At 38.7% G+C, this 27,994-nt stretch overlaps 4 protein-coding genes and 2 long non-coding RNA genes across 8 annotated transcripts; 1 reads left to right on the top strand and 5 right to left on the bottom strand.

Moving 5' to 3' along the window:
• LOC119079039 (glucose dehydrogenase [FAD, quinone]-like) lies at positions 1-5,474 on the bottom strand. Its single transcript, XM_037186826.1, has 4 exons — positions 5,259-5,474; positions 3,696-3,829; positions 1,315-2,771; positions 1-451 (listed from the first exon to the last, which is right to left on the bottom strand). Exons 1-4 carry the CDS (start codon positions 5,416-5,418, stop codon positions 268-270), a joined length of 1,935 nt encoding a protein of 644 aa, XP_037042721.1. The 5' UTR covers positions 5,419-5,474; the 3' UTR covers positions 1-267.
• A 4,010-nt stretch (positions 5,475-9,484) lies between these two features.
• LOC119079044 (sodium-coupled monocarboxylate transporter 1-like) lies at positions 9,485-14,442 on the bottom strand. 2 transcript variants are annotated; one of them, XM_037186835.1, is made up of 16 exons: positions 14,331-14,441; positions 14,146-14,279; positions 12,932-13,074; positions 12,774-12,876; positions 12,654-12,710; positions 12,534-12,599; positions 12,167-12,218; positions 12,032-12,099; positions 11,279-11,433; positions 11,075-11,215; positions 10,894-11,020; positions 10,726-10,835; positions 10,399-10,579; positions 10,251-10,337; positions 9,674-10,177; positions 9,485-9,616 (listed from the first exon to the last, which is right to left on the bottom strand). In XM_037186835.1, the coding sequence occupies exons 2-16, from the start codon at positions 14,218-14,220 to the stop codon at positions 9,599-9,601; spliced, it is 1,887 nt and encodes a 628-aa protein (XP_037042730.1). In that variant the 5' UTR covers positions 14,221-14,279; positions 14,331-14,441; the 3' UTR covers positions 9,485-9,598. The 2 variants fall into 2 exon arrangements, with proteins under 2 accessions (XP_037042730.1, XP_037042729.1); XM_037186834.1 differs by having other exon boundaries at positions 14,146-14,442.
• Positions 14,443-15,569: 1,127 nt separating this feature from the next.
• Positions 15,570-18,128, bottom strand: LOC119079052 (gigasin-6-like). 2 transcript variants are annotated; one of them, XM_037186848.1, is made up of 6 exons: positions 17,805-18,127; positions 17,501-17,739; positions 17,311-17,435; positions 16,557-16,813; positions 16,344-16,491; positions 15,570-16,284 (listed from the first exon to the last, which is right to left on the bottom strand). In XM_037186848.1, the coding sequence occupies exons 1-6, from the start codon at positions 18,057-18,059 to the stop codon at positions 15,629-15,631; spliced, it is 1,680 nt and encodes a 559-aa protein (XP_037042743.1). In that variant the 5' UTR covers positions 18,060-18,127; the 3' UTR covers positions 15,570-15,628. The 2 variants fall into 2 exon arrangements, with proteins under 2 accessions (XP_037042743.1, XP_037042744.1); XM_037186849.1 differs by lacking the exons at positions 15,570-16,284; positions 16,344-16,491; positions 16,557-16,813 and adding an exon at positions 17,108-17,262 and having other exon boundaries at positions 17,315-17,435; positions 17,805-18,128.
• Positions 18,129-18,860: 732 nt separating this feature from the next.
• Positions 18,861-26,980, bottom strand: LOC119079022 (periodic tryptophan protein 2 homolog). Its single transcript, XM_037186801.1, has 11 exons — positions 26,842-26,980; positions 26,442-26,778; positions 26,097-26,377; positions 25,210-25,416; positions 24,806-25,139; positions 24,494-24,746; positions 24,087-24,426; positions 23,870-24,015; positions 23,649-23,796; positions 23,188-23,584; positions 18,861-19,342 (listed from the first exon to the last, which is right to left on the bottom strand). Exons 1-11 carry the CDS (start codon positions 26,857-26,859, stop codon positions 18,924-18,926), a joined length of 2,880 nt encoding a protein of 959 aa, XP_037042696.1. The 5' UTR covers positions 26,860-26,980; the 3' UTR covers positions 18,861-18,923.
• LOC119079148 lies at positions 25,506-25,706 on the bottom strand. The gene is made up of 2 exons (XR_005088114.1): positions 25,618-25,706; positions 25,506-25,543 (listed from the first exon to the last, which is right to left on the bottom strand). It is a non-coding gene; the product is annotated as an uncharacterized LOC119079148 (long non-coding RNA).
• LOC119079147 lies at positions 25,745-25,927 on the top strand. Its single transcript, XR_005088113.1, has 2 exons — positions 25,745-25,815; positions 25,890-25,927. It is a non-coding gene; the product is annotated as an uncharacterized LOC119079147 (long non-coding RNA).
• Positions 26,981-27,994: the final 1,014 nt, after the last annotated feature.

Below are 27,994 nucleotides of genomic sequence, written 5' to 3'. Positions count from 1 at the left end.
CTTTTTTATTTATTTTCAACTGTCTTTTTTATCTCTAAAATTATTAATTTTAAACTGCCCTATGTGTATCTGACTTTTTAATTCTCTTTATTTCAACCGTTTATATTAATTCTTTTTGTAAATATGTTCTTTAGTCCCTAAGATTCCTTGAAATTGATTATAGTATAGGACCTGCGTCACCTGATAAGAATTATAATCAGAAAGAAGTTCCGTTTAATATTCTTGTTAACAATCAAAAGGTTGGTGAAACAGCCGCGGTTTAAGAACTCATAAGTCTTCTCGAATGGTTCGGTGTGACGTCGGTTTCCTCACTGTTTCAGTATCAGAAACCATTTTATCCTGACTGTCAGTCGAAGTGTGTTGCAAATAAGTTTCTTTTATGAGATCAGATCCTTTTTCAGCAATCATCATGGCAACTCCGTTCGTGAATCCACTGATACTGATAGGAATGCTGCAAGAGTCGAAAACAAGTTGTAATGAGAAAATGTGAGTGAAAAATTTGTCCAAAGTTCAGCGTGGGCATAAAGCAGGAATGTAGCAAAGATTCGAACCGATGGTGTTAATTTGTTAATATCATAAAGTTGTAATGAAACGTCGCCCATAGGTGCGAACAGGATTTACTAGTTCGTAAATAAGAGGATGACTTGAGTCGTGTATAAATGATATCTCCACCAGGGCCTATTATGTAGAATTAATCAAGGGGGTAATCACTAGTAAATCAGTAAATCACGGTAAATCACAAAAATTTTTGAAAAATTTTTGAAAATTTTTTAATTGTCACTGGATTACATTTCGAAGTATCGTGGCCGTAAACATATAGGATAAATTTCATGAACTAATACAAATTGAAGTAAATAGATTCAAATTTAGTAGAAACTTCATTTTTGATTTACTTGATTTACTGTGATTTACTGTGATTTACCGTGATTTACCGTGATTTACTGAGCTAGTAAATCAGTGATTACCCCTCGGAATTAATTTGCAAAATTTGCAAAAATTCACAGAAATTCACAAAAATTTGCGCTTCATTTTTCACATTTTGCAAGTCTTTGCATTCTTTTGTCTGCTTTAGTACAATTTAAAGTGAATAAAGCAATTAATTTGACTTTGAAGGTGTGTAGAAGTTTTTTTTTGAAAAGTTTTGCAAAGTGGAGAATTTTGTGGGAATTTTTGCAAATTTAATTCTACATAATAGGCCCTGATCTCCACCATGTTCGAATATTTGATAAGCTGCACATTAGGTTTTGATCATTCTAAACGTTGAGCCTAGTGCGTAAGAGAAAACTGCATTTTCGTATTTAATTTTTCACTTACACGCCACAGTCAATTTGTCGTAGGCCCTTAGTTTTGTGAACCTTTAACTCTGCATCGACCACTGCTTCCGAATCGATTCCCATTTTACTAGTGCCAACAGCATGTCCAATTGAATTTGAGATGTGCGTTATGTAACACTCCCAATATTCATCCGACAAATATTCATGGGCATCACAGTCCTTCAAGTCGAATCGAATCAATTCGGTTCCAGCTGTGCGGAATGCGTCCGATTTCATCAGCCGAATTGCATATTTGATTCCACGAATCAGTGCCGTTCTGTCGCTCGCTGCGCTCAAATAATTCGCAGTGATGTTCTCGCGGAGGTTTTCGTCAAGTCGTATGAAACCTTTCGATGCTGACTTTAGTCCAGCAATCCATAAAAACAGAATTGCCGAGTTCTGGTTCGCTTCCGCGATAGCATCGTTGAGGCTATCTAGACCAGTGTAGACATTCGAGCTTTTCAACAGATCTTTGGGATATCCTTGGAAAAGGTGGCCAAAGTCGAGAGCAACGTCCGGTATCCCAGTAATATTTGTTGTATCCACTTGAACCATTAGGACCGGTGTTGTGCTGAGAGCGTTTAGATCCATCATCAAATATTCATATAATTTGTGTATCATTATCATTGGAGAAGCTGGTTTCGACGTGATGTTAGTGTACTTGAATACAAGGAATGTGGAAACGTGATCCATAAAGTTATCACCAACAGATAGGTCAGCTTTGCACGGAATTCCGAGTTCTTCGACATGTTGTTTCGGTCCAATACCAGATCGCATCAACAATGTTGGGCTTTGTAACGCCCCGGCCGAAACGATAACTTCTTTCGTACAATTTACGATCCTTTTATGTTCACCTTTATAAGTGAATTCAACCCCGTACGCAACGTTATTCTCGTCTAACAAAACTCGATCCACGTATGCGTGCTTCACAACATGCAAATTTTTCCTATCCGTTACTTTCGATAGGAACGAATACGCTGTCCCGCTACGCTGACCATTCGAATGATATTTTTGTAGCAAAGTATACCCAGAGGACGGTGCAGCTTCAGCATTAATGTCTTCAATAAATTCGAGGCCGAAATCATTCAAAAATGAAATAACCTTCTGATCGAGCTTGGATGTATTTGGAGAGGAGATTTTCACTGGACCCGATGAGCTGTGGTATTTGCCGTCCATGTGAGCCACAAATTTCTTATTCAGATTACCTTCGTACTTTTTGAAATATGGCAGAATGTCCTCGTAACTCCAGCCTGCATTCCCCGCATCAGCCCATTCATTGAAATCATTTGAATATCCGCGCATAAAATTCATTGAATTTAATGATGACGTTCCTCCTAGCATTTTGCCACGGGGCAGATAACAACCGTCTTTTCCATTAATTTGGCAGGCCATTGAAGAATGTCCATAGAATTGCCAGTCCACCCGGGTTTTCAATTGCTCGAAAACGAACACAGGTACCTGCAAGTTTCGGATCTATCAAACGTTGAATGCTTTTACACTCAACAATTCACGCCGTTAGTGCGCCTCAGAATTTGAATTTTAACGAATTAACGAATTAAAAAAAAAATCACGCTGTAAATGTGCCTAAAATTTGAATTTTAAGTGAACGATTCGATGAAAAAGTGAACCGAAAAATACATTTCAACGCTTCATTGTTTGAAAATGACGCTACGTTAGAAAGACCTCAGCACTTTATATTTTGAATTTCGACCGCACTTATGGCGTGAATAGTGCGTTACATCACGGCAAAATAAAATAAACCAGACAGGAGCGGTTTATTTTTGAAATGTAAATAAGGGACCTAATACACTGTACGAAAATGAACTCAAATGAACGCTGACATGAATTGAAAAATTTTATTCACAAAATACAAAGGCTACAAGACAATACAGGTCCCTAGTCAAATCAAGCGCTCCTGCCTGGTTTACTTTACTCTGCTGTGGTACGTTACATAGATGGCAGTAGTATGTAAAGTGAAGTAAAACTTTAACCTCTTCCTACACAAATATGTTAGGCCAATGCAGTACGTTGAAGTGAGTTAGTTAGGCTGGTTAGGCTTTAGGCAGTTTATTCATAATTCATATCATGTGTCTAAAATTTGAATTTCAAGTGAACGAGTCGATGAAAAAGTGAACCGAAAAATACATTTCAACGCTTTCTTGTATAATAATGACATTGCGTTAGAAAGATTTTGAATTTCAACCGCACTTCCGGCGTGAATTGAATTGCATCCTTTGAGTCGTTAGGCAAATTGCACCCGGTTGTGACTAGTTACTTTTTACTACAACATGGAAGTAAAGTTAAAAGTCACGGTTTATATTTCCTTCTGTGTTTGTGATACCTTTAAAAATATCGTTTCTTAGCTTATCAAATTTTCCTTACTTGAGATTCGATTGGAGGATCTCCACCAGCTTCGAGCAGTAGAACATTCCAATTTTCGATCTCGCTTAGCCGACTAGCAACTATAGCACCGGCTGAGCCGGATCCCACGACAATGAAGTCATAGCTACCAAATTCTATAAAAAAGAAAATCAAAGTTTCTGTTGAGTTACTTAAGTCTGCATCATAAAATAATTACAGAGTTTTAGGAAGTAGCATTTGACAATCTCAACATACACTGATAAAAAAAATTCCGTCAACATACGTCCAGTATGTATGTAACAGAGAAATGAAAAGTTGGTACGCCTGTGGCGAGATAGAAGGACCATGTCGAAAAAAGTGGCACCTCTCTTGAGAGAATTCGTATGTAATTCTCTCTCATACCGGACACAATTCACGCCGTAAGTGCGGTCGAAATTCAAAATGGAAAGTGCGGAGGTCTTTCTAACGTAGCGTCATTTTCATACAATGAAGCGTTGAAATGCACTTTTCGGTTCACTTTTTCATCGAATCGTTCACTTAAAATTCAAATTTTAGGCACACTTACGGCGTGAATTTTTAACCTCAGATTCCTTCTATCTCGCCACCGGCATATCAACTTATCATTTCTCTGGTATGAAATGGATGGCAGACAGCTTCATTTCTGCCTACTTCGGATACGTACATTCGAGTGACACGAATATTCACGAGCAGTATGATTATACGTCGGACTCAGAAATGTACAACACACATGTCAGACGTTGGAATATACATATTCGAAGTAAGGAAGAAATAAAGCTGTTTGCCAGCTATTTCACACGTATGTTGACGATTTTTTTATCAGTGTACTTCTTATGTTGACAACTACTTGTGTGTCACAAATTTCACATCTCTGTCTCTATGTATTCTCATTCTTGTAAATGGAAATTTAGACAATCTAAAAATCTAAATTTTTCTTCATTTTATCGGAAAGAATCGCTTGATAGCTTAAGTTGTAGCTATGAACTGTCTCCACTTATTCGACTATGAACAACAAGCCTCTTACTCGCCAATTTACGCCGTAAGTGCGTCTAGAATTTGAATTTAGTGAACGAGTCGATGAAAAAGTGAACCGAAAAATACATTTCAACGCTTCCTTGTATGAGAATGACGCTGCGTTAGACAGACTTGCGTGAGAAAGATTTTGAATTTCGACCGCACTTACGGCGTGAATTTTACAGGCAAGGTAAATTCCTGGGTAAATTTCGATTCCAAAAACTTATTTCTTTGAGGCATCATGCGAGAGTGTGATTTTAACAATAAAAAAAATCGTACAAATTCCACCCTAGTGCTGATGACACGAACAACGGAATACATTTTGACACTCGAGCTGTGCTGTAGAGGGCGTCACTTTGCTATGAAAAAATGAGTAAGAGCCATTTTACACATGGTGTTCCTACGTTTCAACGCAAAATTGCTCGTGTCGTGTATTTTCGACCTTAGCCACGGCAGAGTAAAATAAACCAGGCAGTAGCGGTTCATTTTCGAAACGTCAAATAAGGGACCTAACACACCAACAGAATATACCGTCATCTTATAACAAAATACCTCCTTGTGACACTATTTCTCCATAGTCTGGTGGCCACATTGACGGTCGTGAAACGTGACAATGTGCTGCTGTCAGTAATTGTATCATTGCAACAAGGAGATTATTAGCTCTGCCCACACTTGTTGCTGAACATTCTGACGAAATGTTAAAAGAATCCATTTCAATAATAAAATTTTGTGCTATCCGACTTGGTTGAGAACGAATACTGCATACGTTCATCTGTTTCATATTTAAACTGTACAAAAGAATATTGTTTGCACATTTCAATACATTCTAATATTAGTTAAAATAGCTGAACTAAGCGTCGATGACGCCATTTGTTGTCATCTATCTGGTTTTGATATAACTGATCGTGCAAATCGATCTTTTACACAATAAGAAAACGTGACGTTTCCAACACCACAAAAAACCCTGATTTAAATATGTCTATGATGTACCAGCGAAAAAGCCTCCGAATTAAACCTCCAAAATATTTTCCCTCGTACAGAAACGATACTCTCTCTAGCAAACAAACTCTCACCTGTCCGTGTCAACTATTACTCTTTTGTCTTCTAGAATCAACCGTCACACCCGTAGCCCCTGTCCTAGGGGAGAATGTTTAGAGAACTAGAGTGCTAATCCGTTTTTAGTCAGCAAACCAACTATCTGGCAACCCGATACATTCTGATATGACGTAATGAAGCAAGGAAGACTCAGTTGAAAAAGAACCTTAATGACGATCAGTCGGTTTATGTACGATTTGAGATAATTAAATCATTTTTTGTTAAACGTAAATTTTACGTGTTTTAATTTCAAGCTATTATCGAAGTGTGTTAGTTTCATTCACACCTTACTTCTTTGTGTTCTACAGACACTTATTTTGACTGACTACGCTGTAATTTCCATGTAAATTACAGAGGCTACTTTACACTTTCACCACCTCAATAAATGTTGTTTGTTTGCTAGAGAGAGTATTGACAGAAGCTTCCCTGTTAAATTTTGTAAAAGAAAAATTATTTTTTTGTAAAAATACAACAACATGGACAAGTACCGAAGACAGTTTTAGGGATTTTTTTGAAAGTGGACCAGGCTCCGTCGGAGCTATTTTATAGCGACGCTTTGTGTACATGCCCAGATAACCCTTGGCCCAAATAGTCGAACACCGCAGTCGTTCAATTTTAATATTCTTTTATTGGCTGGGGTACTTCCACTAAAAGTCGAAAAAAAGTGTTTTTTGTCCGTGATTTACTGTGGCTATGGACATATATGTGTGTGGGCTCATTGGATAGGTATTATCCAGGAGATACGGGGAAAGCACAGATATCTTACATGTTCTGTACCGTTGTTTGAAAATAACAAAAAAAATGTGTCAGTGAACGGCTGTAAATTTTGATGAACTTCAAAAGGTGATATCTCGTACCTGGCGAATGTTAGTCTTTAGATCAGGTGATATAGACATCAAAAACAGCATAATTCGTGTAATTTTCTAAAATTAATATTTTGCTTTCGAGTGAAGGAACACTATTCACTTTGTACTAAAAAAACTATGCTGAACCTGTCACTTCTATGGCAAATGGGGCATCATTGTAAAGCTAGGTTAAGGCTCTATCAGGGCACCTACCGATAAAATTTACAGCCTTTGACTAACACAATATTTTTGTTATTTTGGAACAGTGGTACAGGACACGTAAGGTATCTGTGCTTGCCCCGTATTTCATGGACAATACCTATCCAATGAGCCCACACACATCTTTGTCCATAGCCTGTAACGGCAGTAAATCACGGACAAAAAACAACTTTTTTCGACTTTTGGTGAAAGTTCCTCAGCCAATAAAAGAATATCGAAATTAAACGACTGTGGTTTTCGACTATTTGGGCTAAGGGCTATCTTGACATGTAAACAAAGCGTCGCTAGAAAATAGCTCCGATGGAGCCTGGTCCACTTTCAAAAAGCTCCCCCTTTAGTTTTTTACACAATAATCATATTTCCCGCACCTCCCAAGCGAAGTCATGCTTCGAGCAAAGTTTTGATCCAATAACTGTTAAGTGGAAGTTACTTAGATGTACACATCAAAAGTACATCATTATGCCTCAACGTTGTAATCAAATGTTGAAATTAAAGTATAGGCCACTGCTTTACGGACGTTCCATACAAAATAAGAGGCGTTAGAAAGAAAAGTTAGTATTGTGGAATTTGCACCACTGCACCGGGTAATATTTAAAGGATGTTTTTTGCATTCAACGACACGGATATTCACCACAGGCTAAGCAATGCAAAACGCAGCATATAACTTGTCGATCCCATCAACGCAAAATTGCTCGTGTCTTTTAAGGCTAATGGATTTTTAATTAGAGACGCTCTTTTTCCATGTCAGCTAGAAGATAGTTAAATTTACTACAACGAAGCTGCCAGTCTCTCTCTCTACAGAGCTGTGTTTTCCTTCTCTATGTGTGTCAATGTGAATCTGCGATCGCTGCGAATGTGCGGAACTACACTTTTTAGACAAATGACAGACTTTCCGTTTTTTCTTCTGGCAACAAAGTTGAGATTCATTGATGGTTCGTCCTAACTTCTAATCGCCTACGTAAGTTTTCTATGGAATACGTTTCCTCGATGAACTCCGCGAGAGTTGTCGGATCTCCGTTTGAGCTATTAAATCTGCGATTAGAGAGAAGCGAAAATCAATGAAAGGTGAACATGGACACTTTCCTGAATTTTCTCGAATTTTCCTAGATTTTTCCAACTTCCCCAAAACGTTTTTTTGGAAAATACAGTCGAAGGCAGTCAATTTTCAGCATAAATTAGCTTCAGCTGTTTTTCAGCTGATCTATACAAACAATCACAACCGTTTATACGTCTTTATACGGTTTTACCACTATCATGCGCGTGCGTGTAGCAGCTTCAACCGTATGAACAAGGAAAACCAGTTTTGATTGTATGTGTGGATCAGCTGAAAAACAGCTGAAGCAAATTTATGCTGAAAATTGACTGCCTTTGACTGTATGTGAAAATTTAAAAAAAACATAGCTAACGCCGACCCGTACGAAACACCTATTCGTATCAAAAGCCTTTAATGTGAAACTCTTCATTTATCTTACTTCATTTTCTTCTCTGCTGAAAAACTATTCTCCCTTTAAAATCACTTACATTATCCACTCTTTGCCTTGTTATCATATACAACTAAATTGCCGGAGGCAATATAGACAGCCCCGTACGAAGACAAATTTCATAAATTCCTATTTAAACAGCTATATACCGCTATATTTACCTATATTTCACTGTAAATAAACATTTCACAGAGGAATATGCTATTATATAGCTCTATATGCCTGTATATAGCTCAATATAGCTGTATATATGTATGTATAGATGTCCGTATATGGAATCCCTGAAACCCCACACACATAACAAATTATTTCCATGTTAACAGAAACTCTCTAAGTATCATTTTTCCCAAGATATTTCTATTTTACTAAAATCCAATATGGCCGCCGGCAGCCATTTTGTTAGGAGACCGGAAATAGTACCGACGCTTTACATTCGTTAATACCTTTCAAACAAAAAAAAATTCATGAAATTCGGTCAAAATTTACTCGAGATATTGTCAAAATACACCACGTTCACTGTACTTCCGAGTAGCCAGATAAGAGCTCACTCCAAGAGACCTAGCTCACGCTCCGGAGAACATAATTTCATAAAAAAAAATTTCCCTGATTGGTACGGTCAATACCTATCTAATAAAGCTAAAACAGACGAAATATGTAACTCACGAGTCGGTCATCCGATTTCCATAAACTTTTTTTTTGTCGATCGGTATTGTAAATACCTTTTATTTGACGTAGCACTTACAAGTTTAACGTTTAAATGTCCGGAGATATCTTCGAAAAACCGTAAAGCACTTATTGGGCCACAGCTCGGGAGGGGTCGATCCAAAATCACTCATCTTCGAACTTAGCCTGTCTTTTGACATTACCAAACGGGAAAAAAAAAGAATTTTCAAAATCGGATGCGTTTTACTCAAGTTATCGTGCAGACAGACAGACGGACAGACGGACATTTTTTTTTCGCGGATTTGGCATCTCTAGACAACCACAATAGGTTTCCCCTTACTCAGGGAGTCCAATTCGACGTGTTACAAACGTATGCGTAAACCTATAAGACCCCAGTACTTCGTACGGGTCTAAAAAAATTGACAAACACTTTCCCAAACATAGTAGGGGACCAATCAAGAACTAAAGTGAATCGCAACTAAAGATTTATTTCCGATTCGAACCGTACACATGACACAATCAAAAATCTGTAAACAAACTGCTTCTGGTTCGTTTCGATCGTTGTCTTTGTAGTCTGCGATAAGTGTGTCTATAGTTCCTTCCCTTTCTGTTCAATAGAAAAATGTAAAAATTGATAGCGCACAATTAAGTGAGATCAACTTACGTATAATGAGTCACCGGAAATGGAATTTCGCACCGATGCAGTGTTATCCGATTGATGATTATCATCATCATCGTCACTGTCATCAAAATCAATCCAATTACTCAGTCTCTCCATGCCGAGAATCCGTATCCACATCGTCAACATGATTGGTGTCATGTACTTTGCTTTGACTTTCGGAGGTTTTTTGAAGAGATTTATGATAAAACTGAATAAAAGGCCGAACACGACTGTACTGACTAGAGTGACCAGCGGTTGCCATAAATAGGAGATAGAAAGCACCTCAGTCAACGGTGTGTACGTCTCATCTTTCCATGCATCATTCTGTTTGAACGAATACTGTGCGGTATCGACGTATGTCCTTGATATTGTTTCGTTCACGTAACATCCGTCGGTGCGTAACGGAAGTCTCTGATCTGGAAGTTCGCCGGCGTTGTTTTTCAATATTGAACCGATGCCGAAAAATAAAGTCAGTGCAACTGACGGTATCAATGCCAATGTTGATCCCTGCAGTCGACAGTTTGGTTTTTGTAACGAGAACTTAATTCACAAGAAACTTAAAACAAAAATTAATTTTTACCAAATTGTTCGTCCATGGAAAGAACATTCCTAACGAGAACAAACCCACAATCGGTCCAATGAATGTGCCGTGAAGTAAGCTGGCAAACTTTGAATGAAGGAAGAGTTAAGCAAGAAAAATATTTCGAGAGTGACCATTTCATACTAACCGGCAAAATGTTCCCAACGGCTGCAATGACGAAAATCAAACAGAATGACAGCGTTCCACCAACTCCAGAGATTACTTTCGAAAGATATCCCAGTTTCAGTGCGGATAGGCCGGGTCTGAATGGCTTCACATAATCCTCAATGATAATAGCTGGCAGGGCATTCAAAGAACTTGATACAGAACTGTATGGAATAAGAAGATAGTGAGATGGATAATGAGTCAATTAGTAGTAGCATAACACTGCTCCAAGAATTAACCAGTGTACGTAAGCCTCCAAATATTTTCTGTGCTAGGTGCTATGATAATAGTATCGATGAAGTATAAGTACCTTAAGGTACCAGAAGTAAGTCCTGCGAGTAAAATTCCGGGTAAGGTTGGAATTTTTCCGAGCACTTCCATCACAAAAAATGGTAAGAGTTGATCTGACGCACTCACCACCTATGACGTTAGTGATTAGGGCCTGATCGACGGCTTCCGTAAAATCTATTTTTCATACCGTAGTACCAAGTGGTGAAACAGCTGATACAGGGTCGCAATCGTAGTATCTCGCGAATATCAGCAGTCCGATAAGGGTACACATAAAAACAACGACGAACAAGCCAATCATGTTGTAAAACAGGCACCTAAATCAAATCGAATTAGGATCACTTGCGTGGACTCGCATTTCTAGTACGAACTTTCTGGCATCTCTGAGTGTTGGCACAGATAAGTAACGTTGAATTTGTGCTTGAGTGCCAGCAAACAATGGGATCCATGAGAAGTAAGCTCCTATCAAACCAGTCCAAAACGTATGCCGTGTGCGGGGATCGGGATCAAATCTACAGATTGACAATTTTTGTTCTTACTTATGTTGACTCGGACAAAGTGATCGAAGAAATTACATCGAAACATTCGTCCGTCCAGTCTCAGCTACTCTCGTCCACAGCACTCCAAAACCTCCTACTTCAATGAGTCCTAAAACAATGATTGTAATCATTGATCCGAACATGATAATTCCTTGTAACACATCAGTCCATAGCACAGCCTTTAGTCCTCCCTGAAATGTATGGTTTATTAAGAATGGTCACTGAGAATCATTTCGAACTTTCAAGTGGACTTCCTCTACGTGTTGGTTCTATTTCAAGTATCTTATTCAGTGAAATGGGTGAAATGGGTGAAATTAGGACCGGAATGTTTTTGAAATAAAGAAGCAGAGGTTGTTATGAAGTAGTACTTAACCGTACAAAGAACAATTAGTAATCAAATGAATAGTTAAGTGAAGAAACTGGACGTGTCATATTAATGAATTATAAGAAAAATGAAATTTAATTGACTAAGCTCAGTTTCATATATAGGTTAATGACTTTCAAGCATCTCAAGTCCAGTGTTTCGATTTGTCATAACAATTCAGCAGAAATGTCATTTGCACGTGAGTTTCACTTTGAGTGGTGAAGACTGATAAGAGGTGAGTTATCTTTCCACTTTCCTCGACTTCTACCTTTGAAAGACGTCAAGTGGAAAAGTTAAACAATGGAATCTGTTACTTCTTTTGATCGAATTAAAGTCCGAGCTCACCGCTTATTATTATCGTTGCTCGATAGACACAAGACACTACCTAAAATTCAAATTAGAGCATCAATCCGAATTTTACTTACGATAGACGAGTAGATGACGCAAACGATGAAAATTACTGCAGAAGATATGTATCGATTGACTCCAGCAACTGGTTTGAAAAAGTGCATGCGTTAATAGAACAAAATAGAGGAAATAGAGTAAAAGTTAAATAGTACCTTGATCCAGAGCGAGAGATGGTCCCCAAACTGTTAGTGGCATGTAAATCATCTGAGGAAAAGAATTGTAGTAAATCACTTTATATAGAGGAGCAGCGAAAGTTCGCAAGTAATTATAACAAAAGCCTTGCTGATTTTATGTTGTAATGTTAACCTTTCACAGACGGTAATTGTCGAGCATTTTACTTCTTTTGATCTATGTGTCTTCAACAGACAAAATCTTCTACTTCATCACGCTTAGAATACATTTTGATAGATAGTGCCACATTAGCCATAGAACATCGCTGTTGACAATTACAGTACATATGACATAGTCGTCCGTAAAAGGTTAACTAATCGAAAGGTTGTGAAACAATTTGACTCTCACCAAGTGAATAATTGCAGACACAGACATAATCCTTCGCGTGGTTTTGCTAAATCTTTTCTCCAGATACTGAAAACATATTCATTGTAGGCATGCCTTAGATTAGGTTATTGATAAATTTACCTCATAAGCCGATGTTAGTTGTAGTTGAAAAAATACGGGAACATACAGATAGGCCACCTAAAAAAAGCCAATTAGACGTAGAATATGACAGAACATCACGCCATTTCGTGGAACACTTACGGCTAAAGTCATGGGAATAAAGGACGTAGAGAAGAAAATGTAAACCAAACCGTAATAGTAGACTTCGACAGGGTTTCCCATTAACGTTATAGCCGATATAAAACTAAACGAAAAAAATAATTTTTAGTCGATTATTGAGAATGGTCTATCGTATGAACCTGCAAATTAACGACAATGTTACCGGAAACACCGTCATAGATCTTCCAGCCATCAGGAACTCTTCATTCGTTTGGTTCTTTTTGTTAAAAAATCCATAAAACACTCCGATTCCCATTGAAACGCATAACAATGCTGCGAAAATCTGATGGAATAAATTATAAGTGAGGGAACTGAATGAGCCCTCATTATTTCGCTGATGTCAACGATCCACTATCTTGATCCCTGCAGACTCTACACACTTGTAATATCATAATATCTTGATCTTAGTATTTGCATTAGATTGTTATAAAATCTTGTACTTCGTTTGTTGTAACACAGACTTTTACTATATGTGACTGCTTAAGACAGAATACATTTATGCCGATAACAGAAGACATAGTCCGTTCAAAGTAAGGTAATGTGATTAAATTTATTGCCTGCTCCATGCGAAAGTTGATCATTATGTAACAGTTTGCACCCTGCGATAACGATCCATTACATGAAGAATATTTTCCTTTGATTTTGCGTGATTTATTTTGCATGGGACAGGCAATAAGCTAGAATACATTGCTGCTGCGGAATTCAGAAATTCGAAAACAAATTTGTGATACCCGCAAACTCAATCGTGTTCATTTTTCACTTGCGACTAAGCTTTTATCATAAAACTACTACCTCATGTAATGAATTACTTTCGCAACGTCCAATGTAATCTATTATTACACACTGGAACGATTTAGAACTTATTTCGCCAGTGTAATTCCCATCGTCCATTGTTTACATTTGTAAACTCCTGGTGGTATCGAATTTATATCAACACGACGGTAATTGATCTACAGTTTTGTTTTTAATGCGAAAATGATTACCACTTTTGCTATGTCACTGATAAAGATGTTTGCAATTTTTTATAACTCTCGCACGACGATACGCAACGACAATTTTGTAGGAATTTTGAATTTTATTTTTACAATTGTAAAGATATCTCGTTTTGAATTGCAAATGAATTATATGGACGTCAATTATCCAGGACAGTGACGTATTTATGGCGCTACACGAAACATCTTCTTGGAAAAACTAGCAATATGATTCTCACTCAAGTCTTCTCATCATTAACTATTCAGAGACAGCGAGTCTGTCACTTCTTTTCATTTTTTGATCTCAACAGATTGATACGAAATCTTTTACTTCACAAGTCTTAACAGAAGGTACCTGCAAAAGGCAAAGATGTTCAATTTACCAGATATTCCGTCCATTTGAACAATGATTGATAGTCGTCATCGAAAATGAATTTTAGGGTCGTATTTTCCGACATTTTGGAAGGAAAGATTATCGTCCAACAGTCGACTACGGCACAATCACATCAATATCAACCTTTAACGAATTTCAGTTCTCATGTGTGCAATTTTTACCGTTCACATTCACAATCTTTTCGATTCAATCTTTCAAATTTACGGTGCAAAGTATTCAAAACTTAGTTTTGGTGCTTCGAATCGTCTGCGCCACAAGTTGAAGCTAAACAATCTCGTGAACGACTGAATTGTTGGATTGTATGGAAGCAATTGCTCTTCAGGTTGTAGGTAGATTGTAGATTTATCTAGCATATGAAACGATTAAGAGAATTGTTGTGAGATTATATTCCCTTATCAAATATTAAGTAATTGATGTATTGCTCATAGCATTAATCTTATCTGACGTATTGTCAGTCACGATAATGTCAAAACTAGTGAATACAAATGAATTAATCGCAGCGTAAGAGTAAATCAATTAGTTGTAATTAGTGTCAATTTCGGTGTGTTGCAATTGCAATCAAATGTCTGATTGAGAAAGTCATGGTGGTGGAGTTCGGAGTACTGGGTAGCTCAACGTCTTAATCAGTAGTCATAAACACTATTTTTCCATGTCAGCTACTAGAGATACAGTTAGCCAATAAAGTTGTTATCAATCAATCCATTTCCATAAACATCAGCAGTAATTTGCCAGAAAGAAAACAATTTTTTGTGGCTGTAAATAAACCAACATGGAAGTATAATGTGTTCGTACAATAACAAAACCATGGCACTGCAAAGTGGTATGTTGCTTTTCCAAAAGGCATTGTCCATTCCCAGCTTGTCATCATGAGGAGCTACAGCTGATAATAGGGACAAGAAATGGTTGTATTTCAGGGATTTCTTAAAGGAAGTGCGTTCGTTAGGCCGAATGAGGTAGAATGGAAAAAAAAAGTTTTTCTCCCAGACAACTCCCACTTGTGTAATTCTAGAATTTTGAGAGTTTTACCATTTCCTCACGTTCCCATCTGGACTTTCGCAATTGTTGGGGTGCTAGTAGGCTTGTTCCTACAATACCATCCCCCCACATGGTCCACCATCTTCTTAGTTCTAGAACTTTAGGATTGGTACGGATTACCCAAATTTTTCTGGTTCCCTTCTGTACTTTTAAAATTTTTGAAATGGTAGTAGGTTAGTTCCTACAATCTCGTCACTCCGCATGGTCCACATCTTTAGGATTTTTGAAGGTTGTTTCTTAGAAGAAACTATTGCAGATTCAGGACCTACGAGAACATCAAGAAACGACTTTGGACTTAGAGTTGTCATCGTTTTTGGGCTGTTCAATTCGGGTGGAATGACAAAGACTGTTAATTATGATAGAGAATCACACATCGGCTTTTATTCTTAAAGAACCCAATTGCATTTCATTGCCTTACACTTCAACCTATTCACTGACTACTCCGGTCCACAACTCGTTGGTGCCCAAGGTATTGCCGGAAATGTGTCTAGCGTTGCATTTTTGACGAATTCAAATTCGAGATATGTGTCAAATTCACCGGCCCGGAGCAAAACCGAATCAACGATTCCAAAATCAATCCAAAAATTGGGCACGTCCCATGGATACGAATAAAAATGATCCATGACCATGGTGTCCCAATGTACACTGAAAGTAGTATTGAACCCGGGAACCTGTTGTAGTCGTCCGTGTGCCCACTCGCTGAAGTACACCTGAAGTGTAGAGTTATTGGTGCCGGGCGCATATCCAATACTAAGATCACCGTCGTGTGGATGTCCATATAAGCCCACAACATCATTCGGTGCGATTTGTTTCCTCATTTGGTTGTGATGTAAAGCTGTAGAGGCTCTGTTGGTCTTGTGATCGTTGAAGAGTTGATGTTCGATGAAGGGCGTACCAATGTTCATGTTTTTTGATACAATTTCCTCAAACGATCGATTCGTTGCACGTACCAGTTCGAAGATATTTAAAGCCGTAATTTCATGTGTAGGATAGTTAAAAATAGCACCTGGACCATTAGTACAAATAAAAACTCCAATTCTTGTTGCGGGGAAGAGACGCATATCACAGTGATAGGGAGGCCAGTATCCGCCGTCTAGAAGTACACATTAAACTGGAAAGTCTTCTTTAACTCAACACACTCGACTAACTTACGATGAATAACACTCCATCCATCATATAAAGATGAAAAAAATCCTTGAGCTGTTCCCAAATCACCATAAACGATTGACTCAGAATCTTCACTCCTGCCGCCTTGGAAATCAAATCCGTTTGATATAGCGTACAACCAACTCATCACATTCTACAAATCAATTCGAAATTTTAAGCTTCTTCGCTCCCTCCTGCTACGCTAAACTAGATACTAACCGTTGGCACGATTTGCCTATCACCCACTCGTCCCTGACTCAGATGAAACTCCATGTATTTAGCCATGTCATTTGCCGAGGACAGAATACCTCCAGCCCCCAAGGCCATGTGAACTCTTCGAATTTGAAACATATCGAATTGTACAAGGGTGCCATTTCGCAGTATATACGGTTGTGACATATCCGGAAGTGATTCATAAGCGCCATCAAAATCGACATAGGTTGTGTTTGTCATGCCAATGTCTCTAGCAAGTGAGACTACCTGCGGAAAATTTTAATTGAAAATTGAAGACGGTGCGAGCGAAAACATTCCTACGTGTTCTGTGGAACATATTATATCGGCTTTTGATGTGAAGATCCCGAGGAAACCAAAGCTATGCTGTCCTTATCATTAAAGTCAGGGGACTATACCTCAGAAACTTAATAAAACTTTCCTTTAGTGTTCGCGGTTCCATCCTTTCGATTATGGACTATGTCAGTACAGTCGTGGTTTCTTTTTGAACCTACGAACAATTTGCCTCTTTTGCCGTTGAATGAGTCAGTTGTTGTGACGATTACACTCATTTATGAAATTTTAATTTTGGCTTTGATAAACGTGAAGTATTCAATTTTCGAATTTAAAGCTTATTTTCATCTTTCGTTATCTTAAGTGGTTCGCTAAGAATGATGAGTGTTTGTTTCGCTTTTAGCGCCACATTTGATTGTATCTAAAAGGCTATGCCTTCTTCGTATTCACTCAACCTCATACCGTCTACTTACCATGTTTTGCAGTGTTGTTCCCGCAATCGCAGCAATGTACTCCCCGGCAAGTGAAAGCATATTATTGTTGTACATATATCCGTTTCTAAATTCGCAAACTTCTGGTAGATATCTGGAACGGCTATGAACACATTTATCCGTTAAAACCACAACTTCTTTGTCGATCCGTGAATCATTCCACTTTACTGTGCGTATTCTGCAGCCGATGGTACTGAGCCAACAAGGAGTTCAACTTCTCCGTTAAGTAAACAAGTACGGTGAGCCAGAATGTCTCTAAAAGTCGTTTGCTCGGCTCTATACCGATCACTAAATGTGAAATTGACGGTGGGTGGAATCAATTGTGCTATGGGAATGTCTAGAACAGCGGCGCCCCGTTGAGGGTATAATTCATTTAATGTTTTAACAACAAGAACAGCAACGAAACTCTGAAAGTTTTGATAGAAAATCCAGTAAAGGTGTTGGGAACGTGGAGCAAGAGATGTCTAAATACTTTGGTAATTGAACCGATCGAAAAGAGTGTGTTTCCATCTGACGCTCGACCAGCGGTAATGTTCCTCATTCCGTATCCTTTCGACATTAGAACCGTTCCATTTCGTATTACAGACAGTCCCACACCGGGTATCTGATTGTTTATCATGAACACATTTTCCACAAAATTATCAATAATTCGTTCAGTTTCCGCATCGAACGCAAAACTTGAGGCGACTAATTGGATGGCAATTAGGAAGAAAATGGAAAATTTCATTGTTTTATCAAACGATTGCACGTCTACGCGAAATTTAAGTTATCGTCCTACTAACCCAGTTGTACCATCTCCACGGTTTTTATATCGAAAATCATTAAGACGAGATGATTGAAAACAATTCTTTGTAATCTTAACTTGTGAACACCACACTCGTGATAAGCAATACGAAGAAAAATTTCGGCTTTGCGCAAGATTGTAAAGTCGACTACACATCGGGTCGAAACAGAAATGACAGTAAATGACGCGGTCTATAAATTCAGTAAAAAGCGAAAAACCCACTACAGTCGAAGGTGCAGCGGGTGCAACAACCTTTTATTGGTTTTAGCATCCTCAAGCATCCTCCTCCAACCGTACCTTTTCCGACTTAACTGCATCTTTCCATCTCGTTTTAGGTCTTCCTGGTCAAGGTCATGCACCAAGTTTAAGGTTTCGGCGGCTTAGTGTTTTTGACCGAAAGAGTTTTTGAAGACCGTGTCCTCCTTACCCTTCTGTTATCACTATTGACAAGAGACCTATGGTGTTGACAGTGTCTGTATGGCTCGTTGGTCTGCTGTCAGACAATGAAGTAGAAGTTGCCATGTACCTGGTCTGTTTCTCACTGACGTTAAGACCAACCCCAGCCGCTTTACCAAAGGCAAACTAGTTGCTGGACATGCGAGCATGTCAGGCAATAATGTATCTGTTTCTTTCCCAGAAGAAATTTCCCTGGAATCTGGGTCTCCTACAGCTCGAGCTGTGAGGTTTGGGTCTGAGCGACGCTTCATTTGTGTACATGATAGCGTAAAAACCAACGACCTTCCGTTTCGAATTTATTCATCAGTTTTATTTCATTACAATATAACAACAACAATCAAATCCAAAACATTAGTCTTCGCCTTCGTCACTACTTGACGATCCTTCCTCCATTTCATCACCATCATCACTATCCCCCACACCACCGTTTCCATTCGATCGAATTAAAATCAAATTCTCATCGTCACTCTCTTCACCACCATCGGCCACACGTTCTGGAACCTCATTCGACATATTCATCAGGACTTGCATGGTGTACTTATTGAAATCGCACACCTTGCTCAGCAACTCATACTTACGGCTGAGACTCTGGTGCAGCGTCAACAACGATTGATGCGACAAGATGTTCTCTTTCGGTCCATGGAATGTCAGGATGGAACAGGCCCAATTCAAGTAGAATTCAACGTGATGGCTGGTGTTTAGGTACTTTGCAATGAATTGGAGGGTACGTTCGGCATATGCGTCTGGTAGCGAGCGTACGATGAGTTCCACTACAAAAGTAAAAAAGAAAAAAAATGTATGAGGGACACGTATAGACGACAAGAACAATTATTTAAAGTTTATGGCCGTGAGATCGAATGCGGCCGTGAATAGTTTCTTCAAAAATAAACGAAAGGAAACATCGTACGACATCCTGCTTTCAATCCATTCAGTATTTCACGTTTTTCCAAACATTTTACCAAACTTTCAATGCAATTTTCGCTAACACACCAAAACCTTAACCCTGTTTTCGCTATCAAAATCAAAGCCATTAACAGCGTCCACTTTCCTATAAATTTGAATTCAAAAATGTGCAAACGAGTCATAAACAAAATATGCCTATCCTATCACCTTGAACCGACGGTACATATAATTGCTTTCTAAACTCCCACGATTTTTGCGAACAACAACAACAACAACAGCACATAAAGCACATGCACAGCACTCTTTTTGGCTAACTTCGTAACATAATTATTTCTATACTCCACCTCGAACAACGGAATTAGAATTTAATTTATGTTTTTCCAGTTGTTGGTTAATCAATGTCGTAAATGTGAACGCTGTATATGGATATGTGTGGCATTATGTAAGACAAGCATTTTTAATGGATGGATTCGGTTGCACTTTATGGCAATGTGTATGCCGTTCTTTTTTCTTTTGTGACAATGCAATTATAAACACAGGCAAACAACCGAAGGGATTCTTTTGGAAAAATAGTCTACCGAAATCGGACGCATTTTCCTGCGGACTCTTTTATCATGTGCCTAGAAAGGTATCGGTTCCTAGAAGCCTAAATCACTTTCAATGTCTCGATGCTTTTGTGGCTAGTGGGAGGCGATTGAAAACTTAAAACAAGCAATTTTCTTATGGAAATTTCTCCGGGTGCATGAAACGTAAAAGGTCGCGCAGGACTTCATTTGAAAGGTAATTGCACGTACTTTCAGGGCAAATATTGTCTGATTCCGTTTGAAATTAATCCCAACTGAGATATGAGTAGTTGAAGAAATGGGTATTTCAGTAATTCTAGCGGTTCCTTTGTATCCGGAACGCAATTAAAACATCAAATACTGCTTCCCATAATCGCTTCTTATCTAAGCTTTGCAATCACACCAAACATGTATGGCGCTTGGGTGGGGAAACAATGAATTTGTTTTTGAAATATAACCTTGAGCTTCAGGTCCCCTACTCAAACCATTCTGTGCACAGGAAAGTTTTGATCAAAACTATCTGTTATACAGGCTACTACTGCTACAGGCTTACGTTTCTCACACTGATCTATGAGGGGTTAGTAGCGGTGTTCGCAAATTTATGTTCCGGAGCTAATTTTAAACGGAAATTTAGCGTTAGATGCAGTCAGAGGCAGTGAAATTTTAGCATGAATTTGCTTCAGCTGTTTTTCATACAATCAAAACTGTTTATACCGTTGAATTAAATAGCCTCAATACAAACAACACACACGGATAATAGCGGCAGAGTCGAAATTTTGCTTGATTTTTGCAAGTGGTTCCAGGTGGTTCCCGTGGTCCAATCGAAAAGTGATGTATGGAAGGTGCCCCTTATTTTTGATAATGAACAAGTCGTCAATACATTATTTTGTCCGTAGAGTGCATGTTGTTTGTATTGAGGCTATTTACGTTGAATGTGCTGTACGCACGCGCGTAGTAGTGGTAAAACCGTCTCAACAGCTTTGATTGTATGAAAAACAGCTGAAGCAAATTCATGCTGAAATTTCACTGCCACTAACTGTATTAGTACTGGTACACTGATTTCGAGAAAGTGAATCAGCAGCTGTTATTTTGTGAATAAAAATATTTTTTGGTTAAACCTTTCCTGTGCACAGAATTATTCGAGTAGAGGAGTTGAGGCTCTTTATATTTCAAAAGTGCATTTATTTAGTAACTGCACATGCATGTCTGTTGTCATGGCAAAGCTGAGACCAGTGGTGATAAAAGAAAACGGTTTTTAATATTTTCGTTGCGTTTCAGATGCAGAGAAACTGCTACACTTTCATCGAAATTTTGAACCATTTTTTAAACTGCTCATATCTCAGATTAGATAAATTGAAATCCCAATAAATTCCTATTTGCCCCTAAAGTACATGCAATTACCTATTTAATGACACCCAACACGCCCTAGAGAAATTTCCATCATAAAAGTGCGTGTTTTCGGTTTTCGATCACCTCTCAGGAGCCCCACAAGCGTCCAGGAATTTTTTTAAAGTGATTTTGGTTCATAGGGACCAATACCTTCCTAGGCACATATAAAAAAAGTCCCCTGAAAAATGTGTCCACTTTCGGTAGGCTTTTCTTCACAAAAATACCTCCCAGACAGCACATTTTATTCTTCTTATCGTGCGACCGGTGTGATGGAAACGATATCCGAATGCGAGTTATTTTCTATTTTGAATGACACGGTTAATTGCATTGGAAATGTTTACTTGAAATGCGAGAATGTGAATTTTATCGGACCAATTTAACACGAATGGAAACCATGTACAAACCAACTGATGGAAGAATACCGATGCCATGATTTATAATATAGTCGTTCGAATGGTCGTAAAAAAGGAAAAAAAGGAAAATACAAAAATAATTTCCTTGACCAGTATAACGTCCATCGCGAATTGGTAAAATTACCATGTGATTAAGGCGATACAGTGGCATGGATTTGGAATAATAAAAACAAATTGCTTCGAGTCGATGCATTGGAATGGAATTCCAAATTTTTAGTGAATGAGACTGTACCACATCATTTCGGCGGGGTTTATATATATATGACCGAAAGCCCATGGGCATATTAACTCCTCACAAAGGCACGGTTTGAAGCATTATGCCTTCAAAAACATTGTTCCACTGACTAAGACGAAACTTCTGTTTTTGAGCGCCAAAAGAGCCATAATCAATGTAGGCCTGGTTTATATGTTGAACGTTTAAATGCGGAAATGGGACGTGTTACATTAGCGAATTATAAGAAAAATGAAGTTTTCATTCATTTATCTCTGTTTCATTTTTTTTAATTCGCTATTGTAACACTTCCCGTTTCTGCGTTTAAATATTGATTTAATCACGCAGATATTTACACTTTCATTTTCATTTACACTTGATGTGTGAAAACGGTTATTTTAACTCGTTCCTATGAAGAGTCGAAAAAAAACGGTTATTTTAGCTCAGAGAGAAAAAGGACTAAAACAGTAAAAGCTGTCAAAAGATATGACAGAAGGATAAGCTAAATGAGCTAAATATACTAAAATCAAACAAATTTCAAACGTTAGCGACTGTAGAAAATTGGTTTTTCAGCGATGTTGCTGTGCCTGAGATGTATAATTGAAGCCTCAGGGTTGTCATGAACAGTGTTAGAATTATTCTAGTGACATTTTAAACAGAAGTGCTGGAAGACACATTCTTTGCCTTTGTACATCAATTTGGATGTTTTTTGGTGCTAAAGTCACTCGGCAACCTCAATTAATTTATTCGAAAGAAGAATTGCCAAGGGAACTTACAGCATCGGCTGAATAGTTTCCTACCGTTTCTTATGAACTAAATTTCTTCGTCAATTTTCAGCAATGGAGAATGTGCTCCGATTCAATAAAGTATGAATAGATAATACCGATCACACCGATCCATCCTGAAAATTTCAGGTTCGGTCAGATTCGGGTCAAACTTGAGAGTAAAAGTTCGGTTCAGGGCCAGAGTCAATTCTTGTTCGGGTTGAACCCGACATAGAAATTTTTAGAACAAGTTCGGGTCAACCTAAATTGGCTTTAACACAACTTTTGCTTAATAATAGACCACAAGCCGGCGACAATTTTGTCGACCTTGTCGCTAACACATGAAGCCAATTAAAATGTCAAAACACTTACCGTCTTTGTGCGGAATCTTTTCAATAATTTCTTGCACCAAACTGGCCTCGTTCAACTTCAACGCCATAATCAAGGCCGTCGAAGATTCACCGTTCTTCAGACAGTCTCTCGTTGCTTTCGGTGTTACTTCGAGCGATAAATTAAATGGATCAAAGACGACACCTTTGTCCAACGCATAGATAAGCAACCCTTCTGTGGTAGCAGCTGCCCAGGATTGTGCTGTCGGCGAAAATCTCACCGAAAATACTCGGATTTCAGGCTTATAATTTCGACTAGCCATGTCACCTTTCTGCACGCCAGGCAATCGAATGTTCACATTTCCACCCTCTAAAGCTTCGCGCTTCTCCACCAACGCCATATTACCGAATTCCGTGATATTTCGCCGGTTTATGAAGTCCTGCAAAGTGTGGTACAAAAATTAGTTTGAAAGTCGTTTTCAGTTTAACAGTCGCGTCACTTACGTCCAATGCGTCAAGGCTCCGGTTCTGCGTCACTTCGAACTTCTTCAGTAGAATGCCATCTTTGACATTGTAAATGCAAACGTTTTTCGACCGACCAGCGGCTAGTAACGATGAACCATCAGCGGAGTATGCAATTGTCGAGAAGTATCTGTTTGAGACGGAATTGAAATTTGAGACCTGAATTGTGCAAGAGAAAACAGATTCCATCGCCCGTCACTTACTTTCCTTGCAGGTTTTTCTTAGCTGTTATAAGATCCGTCTTCGACACTCCACTGCCCAAGTCATTTCTTCCTTCGATGCTGCCAACTTGCTGTGAAGTTTTTACGTTAAACATTTGAATGTTTCCGTTTATTGCGGCGACAGCAATCTAAATGATGAAGGAATTCAAAGACGGTCAGTCAACCGTGTCGGTTTCTTAGACATTTAAGAGACAACTACCTCTTCTCCATTTGGCTTGAATGCGATGGCCGTAACATCCGCCGATATGTCGATCGTTTCATGATCGGCCGACGATTCTACGCAATTCCAAATTTTAATCGACTTATCCCATGAACCGGATACTAGTGTTGTCGACGCCAAAGTCGGTGAGAATTGTAGCGATGTAACGGGACCCTCGTGTCCGCTCAAAATCTCCAACAGTCGACCGAACTTCATCGACCACAAATAGACTTCAAACACATCTTGAGCACCAGCTACCACAAATTCTCCCGAATAATCAACAGCAACGGAACAGAATTGAACTAGGCGGGGCGAGGTGAATGTTCGGAAATTGCGATAACTGGAAAATGGAATGCAGAGGTTGGATGGTCGCTTTAAATGTTCGGTTTGTAGTGACAATGACGTACCGTAAAATATCGTAGGCTCGGACCGTGCCGTCCAATGATGCACTCAGTACACATCTTTTGCTGTTGCTGAATTCGACGGCAGTCACTGCACTGGTGTGTTCGTGAAAGGTGACGAAACAGAATCCGCTGGACACATTCCACAATTTCACCTTTGCATCCTCACCACCGGTCACAATGTACTGACCGTCAGACGAATAGGCAATGCAACTCATTTCGCTGGCATGACCTTGCTGCTTCATCACGTACTGTTCACCTGTTCGATTCACATTAATAAATCAGAAAATTTATTCAGATCCGGTTGCTGATACATACTTTGCCACTCCCAGACCAACAGTTGACCAAGACCAGCCGCGCCCAACGCAATCCAATCGCCAGTCGGATTGAAATAGGCGGTATCGATGGCATATTCGGAGATGCTCAGTGAATGGATGAGACTCACGTCCGGCAATTCATGCAAATAAAATGCGCCCGTCGAGTATGCCGTGACGAGCAGCTTTGTTTTTTTATGGTAAGTGGCTGCTGTTAGGGTGGCTTTTCGGTTTTCCTTTTTGATTTCGTCCAGCAAATAGTGTCGCGCTATCCTTTTGTAGTAGAATGGATGTCGAGGTTTTTCCACTAGTTTTCCCTGCTGGTCACGCGTTTCGAACTGGGGACAATATGCCACAGAATGGGATTTGTTGGTTGTTGATCGTTAATTGTATGGTGAAGCGACTCACCTCATTAACACCCTCAATGAACTGAGCATTCTTCAGGCTCTTCTCCAATTCTTTGTGCGTCTTCTCCAGTGTCTTTTCGGTATCAATGTCATCGTCATCGTCGTCTTCCTTAATTTTACCCTTTTTACTGCTAGTTTCCTCCGGCTCTACATTGTCTCCTCTGACAATCAGTTCCTCCACCTTTACGCTACACTCCCAGATGCACAGCTGTTAAGGAAATGGCGTCAGTTGTTTTACAAGGTTTTCTTGTTGACCTGGGATATAGCGGCGGATTGAAAAGACAGTTTTAATTTTGGTGCAATATTTCGCTCTGTTTATTTAGAGCTTCTTCAGGCTGTAATTAATAGCACAAAATTTTTTTTTGAATTAGATTCACAAATTATTCTTAAAATTCTATCGTTAATTTACCATCAACTTATTTACTAAAAATTTAACTAACTGATTGCACTTGCATGAAAATATCACAGAGTCATTTCGGTTTGTAAACAAAAACATTGACAACTCCTATTTCTTCTTCTTCAAAATTTGTTTACAAACCGAAATGACTCTGTGATATTTTCATGCAAGTGCAATCAGTTAGTTAAATTTTTAGTAAATAAGTTGATGGTAAATTAACGATAGAATTTTAAGAATAATTTGTGAATCTAATTCAAAAAAAAATTTTGTGCTATTAATTACAGCCTGAAGAAGCTCTAAATAAACAGAGCGAAATATTGCACCAAAATTAAAACTGTCTTTTCAATCCGCCGCTATATCCCAGGTCAACAAGAAAACATTGTGCGATCACGGCAAAGTAAATTGAAAACAGTTGTTTTACAAGAAGCGTAAATTGTCACAGCAGACATAACGTCGCTGTTCTATCGAATCGTATCACAACTTCAACCTACCTGTCCATTCCGGCTGACCGTGTTCACATCCAAACTGTTCGCCTCGAAGAAGCAGCCAACAATTGAGTCGGTATGTCCACCAAGCAGATACGGTCGAAAGTTCTCGTACAATTCAATCGAATAGACCTTGATGGAATTGTCCCTGGATCCGACGATTAGCACTTTGGAATTGCACGACCAATCAATCCACATAACATCGTCATGAGCACCAAAGAAATACCGGCGCAGCACAAAGCTGTTATATTCGCCCGTTATCTCACCGGGTGTCTGAAAAACGAACACTACGACCAGATCCAGTCGTTAGACATGATTTGCTCTGAACAGATCGGTTTGTTTGAATGTTACCCATGTTCTCTTTGGCTATGGCGAAGAATGCTCCATCCGGACTGAATTTCACACATCGCGCGGCACTGCTAAATTTGTACGTGTGAACGACTGTATTCGACACGAGACTGATCATCTGGGCAGCTCCCTTCTCGTTGACCGCCACCAACAGACATCCGTTCGGCGAGATATCGATGGATGTGTAGTTGAATTTACTTTCCAATGCCAGTGTCGTTGCTTTGTTGGTTTTTAAGTCATAAATGGTGATTTTGTTGCCCACAGGACTGACAACCGTGTTTCCGTCCGGTGTGAAGATAACATTGCCTTTCTTGTAAATCGTTCCCAGCAGATTGGAGAACTAGTGACACAATCGACGTGCGTTAACAATATTACTGACCACGTTCCGTCCATTCATTCTTACCTTGTACGCAAACTTCATGTTGCGGATGGACTGTTTATTTCGTAAATAATATTATTCTAGTCAATCAAGGATCGCGACCGTGTATTGTATACAATAACCTTCTTGAAAACGCACATGTCACAGAAGTGGCACAAGTCACAATGGCACAAAAATAAAAATTGAGAAAACGTCAAAAATGTCTTTGTAACTAAAAGAATGACATATAGATGGCGCGGGTTATAAAGTTACTTCTACTTTCAAATTCATCAAAGTCAAACGGCTCAAACGTCTTGAAACCCGAATTCAATGTTTGAGCGACATTACCAAGGCTGTAAACTTTGGGGAGGTCACGCAGATATAGATACGCGGGGGACACACCACAGTTGAGATAACTACAATGGCGGATTTCATACAAAAATTCACCTCGTCTGACGATTCTCGTCGCCGTGACACGATGTGGTGATTTTTTTTTATATGTAAAATCTTCAGAATCTTCAAAATCTTTAAAGGATTTTATAGAATTTTTACACCATTTTCGATAAGTTTTCTTTGATTGTCTCAAAATTTAAGGATTTTTCTTAGCAAAGGATTTTCTATGCATCTTACCCTGAACCGTGAAATTCCAATAAAATAAAACTTTGCCAATTAAATGTAAATTTTTGGCCTACGCATTAAAATCGATTTTAGCAGTGAAGCCATGATGGCACATTTTTGGCCAAATGGAGAAAGATGTAGAAGACAGCATGACCTACATTTTTCTCTATTTGAATAAAAATGTGCCATCATGGCTTCACTGCTTCACTGCTAAAAATCGATTTTAAGAATGCGTAGGCCAAAAATTGACATTTAAGTGGTAAGTCTGAATTCACAGCCATCATTTATAATTCCGTGTCCACATTTTTTTTATTTAATCTATTTTTGTAGAACAAGTTAAGAGGCATCGCTGAAAAGCATGCATTTGGGCGTTTTTTAAATACTGGATTTTAGTTACTTTGAGGGATTCTTCTGAGAAACAGAAGACCGAAATCGGACGCATTTTCTATTGGAATTTTTTATATGTGCCCAGTAAGGTACTCAACCCTATAAGCCAAACCCACTTTCAAAAAAAAAATTCGAAGCTTTTGTGGCTGGTAAGAGGTCATCAAAAACCGAAAACCTGCACTTTTCTTTCAAA

This window comes from Bradysia coprophila, unplaced genomic scaffold (genome assembly GCF_014529535.1).
Source record: "Bradysia coprophila strain Holo2 unplaced genomic scaffold, BU_Bcop_v1 contig_297, whole genome shotgun sequence".
Lineage (NCBI taxonomy): Eukaryota > Metazoa > Arthropoda > Insecta > Diptera > Sciaridae > Bradysia > Bradysia coprophila.
Note: the sequence above shows the minus strand (reverse complement) of the source record. Positions and strands in the feature narration are given on the sequence as shown.